At 40.4% G+C, this 9,978-nt stretch overlaps 1 protein-coding gene across 2 annotated transcripts; it reads right to left on the reverse strand.

Moving 5' to 3' along the window:
- Positions 1 to 739: 739 nt before the first annotated feature.
- Positions 740 to 7,322, reverse strand: LOC590065 (uncharacterized protein C5orf34 homolog; the record flags this gene model as incomplete). 2 transcript variants are annotated; one of them, XM_011684428.2, is given in 7 exon segments in its annotated part: positions 740 to 928; positions 1,093 to 1,159; positions 2,080 to 2,289; positions 3,289 to 3,517; positions 4,763 to 5,372; positions 5,845 to 6,193; positions 7,205 to 7,322. In XM_011684428.2, coding segments are annotated over 6 exon segments (1,638 nt in total), but the record flags the coding sequence as incomplete, so codon positions are not given.
- Between the last annotated feature and the right edge of the window lie 2,656 nt (positions 7,323 to 9,978).

Here is a 9,978-nt window from a genome sequence, read left to right on the forward strand (position 1 = left end):
TAATCGTAACTAACTTTCTTGGAAACCTTGATTTGATTGGCTGTTGAGTGACGTTGCCAGGGTAGTTAATAATGATGGCAAAGTTACCATCAATGATAATTTTTATGCAACAGAGCCCAGGTGGTACACCTGTGATATCAGTGAGCTAAGCATTGTCTAATTGTATCTAAATATAAAACTAGATCATTACCTGCAAGTCCACTGGTCTCGCATTCAATTTGAGCTTCATTGAGGCTATATTTTGATACAAAACCGAGAATGAAACCCCTACATTTTATCACATATTCTGCGAATTACTATCAGGTGGTACTCACGTCATATCAGTGAGCTAAACATAATCTAATTGTATCTAAATATAAAACTAGATCATTACCTCCAAGTCCACTGGTCTCGCATTCAATTTGAGCTTCATTGAGGCTATATTTTGATACAAAACCGAGAACAAAACCCCTACATTATATCACATATTCTGGACATTACTATCAGGTGGTACACCCGTCATATCAGTGAGCTAAGCATGGCCTTATTGTATCTAAATATAAAACTAGATCATTACCTCCAAGTCCCCTGGTCTCGCATTCAATTTGAGCTTCATTGAGGCTATATTTTGATACAAAACCGAGAACGAAACCCCTACATTTTATCGCATATTCTGGACATTACTATCAGGTGGTACACCCGTCATATCAGTGAGCTAAGCATTGCCTAATTGTATCTAAATATAAAACTAGATCATTACCTCCAAGTCCACTGGTCCAGCATTCAACCGAACCTGACTCACGCACATTGTTTCCATGGTAACTGCATCATTGAAATATCCCCGGATGAGACCATCGTTATAAGCTTCCAGCTGGCCTAGGCCCGGTATGATGCTCCTTTCAACAAGGACCCCTGATGCGTCGCCTGACATATCGCCTTTCTCAAGTTTCTAATTAATAAACAGAAATATCACAGAGGCTTATGAGTCCATTAAGAAGGAAATGTATTTTTTTAATAATAAAAACATTAGAAAAATTTGTAGTGCACATATCATGTAGTAGTGAATCATCACCATTTGTTACGTTTCTGACTATGGTCATTAAATGTACTGACCTTCCAGCAGAAAAGATCTTCTCCATCTCCACATGTCCTCAGGTGCACTAACATACAGTGCAGGAGTCTGAAAGGTATCGTAAAAAAACAATTTATGAATGTGTGTGCTATAATTGATTCTCATCCTGCCTTTTCATCTGTCCTCTACCCCTCAATCACTTTCCATTGTTTTTACCCACATCCTCTCCCGTTTGAAAGTTGAGATATTTCCAACCGACTGAATTTTTTTTAAACGATTAATCATCATTTTGCACTTCTATTTAAAAGTAGACCTCACAATTTTGTCAGGATACAGATTTCATCTCGAGTGGGTTCATAACGTGCAAAGGTGGTGACTCTCTTCTACAAGGGACCCCCATTTAAAGTCCTATCCAAGGGACGGAGTGTTTTCCACCGTAACATAGCCCGCATTTATGAAACAAGGGAGGGGCATCTAAACACACAATGCAGGCTTCTGTCATTCACTTTGGTTGGATTCGAGCCCACATTCTCTGGTTCGACAGGCAGATGTTTTACCGACTGAGCCAACTTGCCTCATCATGGTTAGACTACCACAAAAGATTCATTTTATACATATATATTTGAAATTTCACCTGCTTCCTTTCAATGAATTGAGGTTGTAGTTACAGTCAAACCTGATTTAGTGACCAACTGTCTACAAAGGCCACCTGTCTGCAAAGACCACATTTTTGGTTTCCCTTGAAATAGGTTTCTCATTGAAACATGTACTGCTGGAACCTGTCTCTACAAAGACCACCTGTCTACAAAGGCCACTTTCTTTTCTTGTCTCCCTTGGGTGGTCTTTATAGACAGGTTTCACTGTATAAGAATTACCTGGAACCCCTTCTCACAAGATCTGCGATGCTGTATGACGAGTAGGGAGTGACAGGAGAAGGATTGGACACCAAGATCATCCTCAAAAGATCCAATTTTTACATATTTGAAAATTCACCTGCTTCCTTTCAATGAATTGAGATTGTAATTTACCTGGAACCCCTTCTCACAAGATCAGCGATGCTGTATGACGAATGTGGAGTGTCAGGAGAAGGGTTGGACACTGACATCATCAGGTCCTTGAGGGCGCCGTCACTACAAACCTTGATCAGTCTGAAGAAAGATCCTCTCTCGTCATGAGACACGATCACGTCTCCGTTTCCAGGATAGATCTCCATCGATGGAATAGGATTCCAGAATAATCTGTTTTGAGAAAAAGTATGGATTAAAAATAGAAACATGTTGTTAATGTGAAGTTAAATATGTGTAACCATCTGTCTTTTTGTTTTTATTCTTCATACCACTCTCTTCTCTTCCTCCATTGTCGTAGTTCTCCTATATTTTTATTTTGTCTTTCCGCTTTAATAGTGTGTCATATTCTCCCTCCAAAAGAAAAAAAACAAAAAACAGACAGAGTACTTGTATATTATTTTGTTTACAATATATTCCAAATATATTAACAATATGTGACAGCTACATTGTACACATCATGTCCAGGGAGTGTGTATAATTCAAAACTTCATTTCCTGCATCATGTATGAATGCAGCACTTGCTTTGAGTCATTATATATGTACCTTAGTCTGACCAATAAGACCAATAAACAGACTAAGAACAGGCCAAACTAAACAACACATGACCCCTAACAGCCGAGAATCGGTCGGTTCAGAATCGGTTAAGAGTCAACTGGCATTGTAACTGATGCATTAGAGATGTACCTTTTTGGAAGGCATCAATCTACATGTGCCTCTCCATACTCACAGGAGAAATGGGGACCTGGAGGGATAACGAAAGCCTTTATGTTGGTAATTGCCATATTTGCCCTCCTGGTGACCGTATGGTAGGAATACTCCCCAGGGAGTGGAGATTGTGCATGAATGAATTCAATGACCGGGGTAATAATATCTGTAAAACGCTTAGAGATGGTAACATGTATTAGCGCTATATCCAGATTATTATTAGTATATCAAGGATTCAGTGACACAAAGACGTAACTCCATATTTTGCCAAAATGAGTATTTGATATCAAAATGTTCAGAAAAATTTGTGCTTTCCATCCAACCAACACCCCATTGAAGTCAATGGCTAGTGAAACATAGACTTGACTCCTTAAGGCCCAAGTGCTCAGTGACACGTAAACACTTTTTCTCAAAATGGCCAAAATGGAGTTACGTCTTTGTGTCCTGACCCCTCAATATTATTACCTGTAAACCACTCCTCCTAAGACAAGAACAGAGACCTTTCTCCCATACATGGTAAGAGAATCAGCCTCACCACTATGGTCAAGAGGGCGCTCCGGCTTGACTGATCTCCAGTGATGCTTGTGAAGGTGACTTTGATCACAGCGGAGAGGTAAGGAGGGCGGAACTGGACTGGAATGGGTCAGAAACTTCTCTGGTACATCGTGCCTATTGCCAGGATCTGTAGTTACATCTGTTGAGAGAGTGAAAAATCCCTTTTCTAAATGAATTTAAAAGAAAGCTTAAAGCCCCACTGTACTACTTGAAGCTACTTGCTCCCTCTATTTAGAAAACAATGCCTAATCGGTGACCATTGGTCCCCCATGATCCTCTTTTTTCATGTTAATTGAGAGCTGATTTGATGAGATAACCACCTGTCAGTGACCTTGCAGGGAGGTTTTATCCCCCTGGCCAAACTAGTACAGAAGGGTTTTAAAAGAAAGCTTAAATCATACCAATCACCCTTCTTATGAATATCGGTAGATTGTCATCACAAAGTCATTTCGTCAATCATTTTTAATGACTGATTAAATTCCCATTACTTGCCAAATCTTTAGAAGCCTCAATAGGCTTTTAACGATGATCCTTTGTTTGCATGATTTTTTTTTAAACTGAAGAATAAATAAAGACTGAACTGAAGATGTAGACAGTAATTTGACTTGGTGTTCGTTGAAATGCTATTTTATCAAGCAGCTTTCACAAAGGATGTATCAAACGTCCTCATAAAGACATTACGAATGACACAAGTGCAGAGCATTTGCATTTATGTGGTGTGAAACTGTCCGATAGAAAAAACACAAGTGAGCTTAGAGGAAAGGTTGGGTCTGGAAGAAACCATGATGAAAGTGGTAAGGAGAAGTGGACTAAGATGGATGGGTCATGTGTTGAGAAGGGAAGATGATGAACCTGTAAAAAGAGTGTGGGATCTGTTAGTGGATGGCATAAGAAGGAAAGGAAGAACCAAAGATATCATGGAAAGATATGGTGAAGAAAGAAAGCAGTAAGGTTCTTCTAAATGAGGATGCTGGAGACAACAAGTGGAGGGATCAAGGGAGTGTCATCATGGCATGAAAGTCAGTAATGCCTCGTAAGAGGGAAAATGCTGACTTTAATAAATGATGATGGTGACACATTTTACAATACACACATACGGTAAGAACTTAGGGACCTACGCTTTCTTCATCACTTGCGGTTTGTACATTAAAGTACAAACAGGTGGTGACTGGTGACAATTAGGAAATACAATGTACAGGTATATGTACTAGTACTCATAGCAATCCAAACATTGACTTTGTGATTATCACAACTCACAAGTTGGACAACAGCATTTAACAAAGCAGAAACTATGAAGAAATAAACAGCACTTTTTTAACCAGTTGGCTACTAGCTGAATTGGTTGACTGTGCCATTTGGTTCTTGTTAGCATTTTTTGTCTTACCATATCCTAAATGAGAAGGAGTACTTTCATCCTCATCCAATGATTTCCTGAGATCTGCCTTGCGATTCATCAACAGATCTAGAGGGTACCTCCAATACCACGGACAGTGGGCAACAGAGTGGTTCTGAACAACCCACGTGTACCAGAACTTGCACCTCGTCCTCCTCCTTTCCATAGGGACTCTCTCCTCTGGGGATACCCTTTGGGACTTCCTCACAGGGTCAGTATCAAGACTTTGAAAGTATGGCGCTAAAGGTTGTCCACCCTGACTGGTGTGTCCTCCACCCCTATAGTCTTGGCAGTGTGCCATGTCACCCATGCTAGTCCTTTGGAGGCACCTAATATCAGGGCTTTCCTGGTTGTCCTCACTGAATTCCAACTGTTGCATCTCTTGATGACCAGTCCCTCTCTTGATGTTCGTTGTCGTATCACCCTCTGGTCTGAGCTTACAGAGGTATTTGACCGAGAAGTCCTGTGCGCTGGGAGACAGGACCATCGTTGCAAGGCTGTCAACCGATGTTAGCTCAAGAGAATGGTCGGGGAGCTGGTTGAAGGTACACTTATCAGTAGAGTTGGACCATTCCATTAGGGTAATGTCAGCATACAGTTCCTGGAAGGAGAGGAGGCAATCTTGCTATTTATCAGTGATCCTACACTAGGTTCAAAGTCTATGTTCTATGGAAGATGCATGTATATGTACTACATGGTTAAGGTTTGGGTTAGGTTAGGACTTTGGTTTGGGTTACTGTAGGTTTAGGGTTAAGTGTACTCAACTAAGCCAGGGTTGGTGTTCAGAATATAAAAAGTGCTACAATTTGCAAGATGCTATGCAGATCATTTGTCATCTGTTCATGTGCCATAAAGACATTATCATAATGGGATATATTGATACTATCTACATATAATTGCAAAACATAAGATTTTTTAACAAAGATAATTATGATGCAGATATGTATTGTACTGTATCTTACATTCTTGGTAAATATTTATTTTTAGAAAATTCATGTTTTTAGTTGAAAAGGCTTCCATTAATTAAGTGAATCTTACAAGAGGGATCCATAACTTTTAAAAAAATGTCTTACCAATGGAATCTCTCCCTGAGTAGTTGCGGCACAGAGGAAAGGACACGAAGCAAACCTGTTCCTAAACTCAAGAGCTTCCTTGACCTTTGACCTGCACCTGCTGGTGACGAAGCATGTCCTCTGTTGGGTCCTGGTAGAAGTATAGAGAGGATGGCTCGGTCCCGGTGCTGGTTCGTGATACGGGTGTGAGACTGCTTGGCTTGGAGGTGGATCGTAAATGAAGCAGGACCCACACGGGGAGAGCTGAACCCTTGATCCATCCATGAACATCATCTCCACCGCATCATCGCATGTCATCACCATGGAAACAGGCCGTTCATCTGAAGCCATCATGGCTCAATTGTAATCTCTGGAAAGATGAAAAACAGCAATAAAATAATTAAATATTTTCACCAACAAACAAATTTTGAATTTGATTTTTGTTTAAACATTTAACAATGAAGTCTCAACTCACACAGGCACAGACTCACATAAAGGAGGATAACAAGATGATAGTTGATACAAAATAGAAGTATTTCTTTATATCATCATGTCCAGATCTTGCAGCATTCCGGCCCGGTTAACGGTAGACCGAATTTTCTGTCTCTTTCGTTTGTTAAGCCTCTTATTTGGGTAGGGTCGGCTCTGCGACCCTACCCCTACCCAAATAAGAGGCTTAACGAACGAAAGAGACGGAAAATTCGGTCTAGGTTCACTTCTTCTTCTGGGATACTCCTCAACGTTCCGTAAGGAACCAAGCGAGGAGGGTGAGGGAGTTCGCACTGTGCTTGTTTAGTTCTCATTGCTCGAGTCTTGGTTGCGTAAAAAGTTGGTTGCTTGGAGTTTGAAGGTGTCGATGTTCATGGTCCTTTGGATGTCGGAGGGTAGTGAGTTCCAGTCCTTGATGGTACATGAAATGTAGGAGTGTTTAAAACAATTGGTGGAGTATTGGATGAAGTGGAGTATTCACGGTTGCCACACGCTGCCTTAAAAAAATTAAAACACTGTCTCTACTCTAGCTCTATACTCTAGCCTCGACTAGGCAACTAGACCCTATTGGGAGTTGGAGGGAGCCCGTGCAAATGGCCATGTTCAAGGCATGGTCGTGGCATCCTGCAGCATCTATGATCTATTCTAACCAGGCAGGAGATCGAGATCCGACGGTCACCCCACGGTATGGTATGCCGTAGGCCTAGCTTGGCGTAAACAGGCCCCGGCGCTCCTAGTATCCTACACCGGGGGCGGGGCGGCCAATATGATCGACCTCTCGGCTCCCCTGCAGGCTGCACTCCCATCCCAGCTCCAACATAAGTGATTACAAATTCTCAATTGCATATTAATTATCAACCTCTAACTCACTGAATGTTTCCAGACGTATTACCTGAGCCTCAGGCTATAATAAATCTAGCAGCACTTTGCGTCATCCGCTAGCTAGCCGGCCTATCGTCCAAAATTTGGTTAATAATGTCAACAAAACAAATGTCGCGCCAGGCTTCATATTGAAGATATCGATCAGATTCTGTCGTTGTTGTCAAGTATTGTACGGTAGCAAAGTTAGCAAAATAACAAAGGAAAATTGTGTTTATCACAGCTCGTACTTTTTAATTCCATACAGATATTTTTCTTCGTTTACATTTTAAAAATATCAAATTATCTTTTCTATATCAAATTTTACAATTTACAGAACTTAAAATATGGATAGCTATTCTCTCTTGATAATGATTTTAATCCACAGTACCGTACCCTGCCCGGTTTCCGCCCGATGGGCAGTTTTTCTCAGATAACTTCTCTGAAAATGAATTATACAGGCGCTAATGTATACCAATTTGTTGCCGAAATTCTAGCGAATCTAGCTATGCCATTCTTACGCCCGAAATCATAAGCGATTGTCCGTAGCGCGCCGTCTGCGTGAGGCATTTTCCTTGCCTAATTCCGCCTAGACCCGCCCTAATTCCGCCCGATGGTGGGCGCGCATCAAAAGTATAGAAAAAGGAAACATCTCGGGTACACGTTAGGCCAAATCAAATTGCTTCCCAGTAGAATTCGATCTACATGTTATTTTGATAATTGATATTTCTTTCTTTATTTCTTCCCTTGCCTCTGTAGGCCTAATGCAAGTGCACTGTTATTTATCAGTTTCTGATCTGGAAAAACAATTTTTTACTGCCTTTGTAAAATCCTGCGACTTGTCTATGATGTTTTAATAATGTGTTCAGTCAAATCTTCAGTGTTCTATCGCTAATCGGGAGAGGGGAAGAAAAAAAAATCCACAATAACAACATTTTGTCAAAAAAAAACTACCACTATTAAAGTAAACACTTTGGAAAGAGAGTAATGGCACTTCATTTTTTTAATTTTTTTTTTAAACTGCAAATTATTCTCGACATCTCTCAAATCTTGATTAAAAAATAAATTAGCGTATATTTTTAGGATATTGGTTGGAAAAGCATAGCATTTTCGTCATAGGAATTATCATCATCGCCGACATCGTCTTATAATCATCATCATTACAATTTTAGGGTAGGCCTATGTGACGCAAATGTGGTTTCCTGTTTGATTATTTGTTCAAGACTTCAAGTTGTTGTGTTTTTTGTTTTCTAGTTGTTCTAAATTATGCAGTATTTTATGCATTCAATAATAATAGTTCAAAGATAAAACTTTCCGAAATGATCTTGAAAACGAAGTCGTCGATTCACTTCCATGGGGGGGGGGGGGGGGGGGGGGGGGGTAGTGAGCACATTTATTTTTTTTTGATCCTCAAAAAAATTTCAATTTGCACCCCCCCCCCCCCTTGAGCGCCAGGGGGGGGGGGGGCCCAACCCCCCAAAAAGGTAAAAATCACGTGATTTTACATGATTTTTTTCTCAAGGGGGGGGGCCCGGGCCCCCCGGGATCCGCCACTGCCCCCACCCCCCCCCCCACATTTTCTACATAATGCTACATGTTAAATTCATCCATTCATCTATTTATTTATTCAATATTCATTCATTTTATTGCCGAGAGATATTTATGTAATGGATAGAGATGAAAAATGTTCACCTTTTATTCGCCATAAAACTTTCGCAAAACTAACAACGTAAGAATCACCTTAGCAATTTGAAAGGCCTGACAGGCGTATGCCCTTAATGTATTATTTATACTACTCTTTCGATAGCCATTCATATAGGTTTATTTCACATGAAACAACAGACTGGGATTTTAGTTTCTACCCCTATATTTATTTTATTCACAGTCAACTGAGGGAAATTTATGGCAGCGAAAATGTCATGATTCATGTTGGTCATGTTGGTAAAATTAGATAACACACAAACAATTGAAAAAAAATTGAAAAATAATTATAGCCTAAAGCATAGAAGTATTAAGAAAGAAGGATATAAAATTGAAGAGGGAGACTAAAAGAAAAATGGGGAAAAGGAGGGGTGTAATCGAAGAAACATCCTGTATCGTATTATAAACAAGCACTCTTTTCGCTACAAAGCCACGACGCTGGATTAAAAGGCGACACAACATGAATACAAACTTTTTGCAAATCTATACCAACCCTGGCAACTTTTTTAAAAGCCGGACCTATTTTTTGTCATTGGGATCACTGTCGGAGAACCGAACTTCAAGCATTTCTTAATATCAATCATATCTAATTTTGTCACAAAATTTAACTTCATGACTAGTAGGCCTACATTAAATTACAAATCAATAGACCACATCGTTACCCGAAATTGTCGGTTGCTCGAACGAACGGCCAAACATCATTGCAACATTCTTCGGGGGGAGGGGGGGGGGGGGCTTCAATCCCGGCCTCCCACCTTATTCGCCTATCATAATAAGGACAATTACACCCCAGAAAACTACTCCCAAGGATAATTACCCAAATGACAATTACCCCTCGACGACTCAAACTACGCCCAGAAAATTACCCCCGATGACGATTACCCCCATCTCTGAAACTTAACCCCTATATAGGACATTGACCCCCCCCCCCCCCCGGGACAACCAAGAACAATACCCCCTGTTCATTAAAGGGGAAGTCAACCCCGATAATAAGTTGGGTAATTTTTAGGGGGAGATCATTTTCAGGGTGGGGGGGGGGTAAAATTATTATCTATCCCTACATCGTATAAACGATGTTCACACAGGGAAAATTTTCTATAAACATGT

The sequence above is a fragment of the Strongylocentrotus purpuratus genome, unplaced genomic scaffold, assembly GCF_000002235.5.
Source record: "Strongylocentrotus purpuratus isolate Spur 01 unplaced genomic scaffold, Spur_5.0 spur5_contig_778, whole genome shotgun sequence".
NCBI lineage: Eukaryota > Metazoa > Echinodermata > Echinoidea > Camarodonta > Strongylocentrotidae > Strongylocentrotus > Strongylocentrotus purpuratus.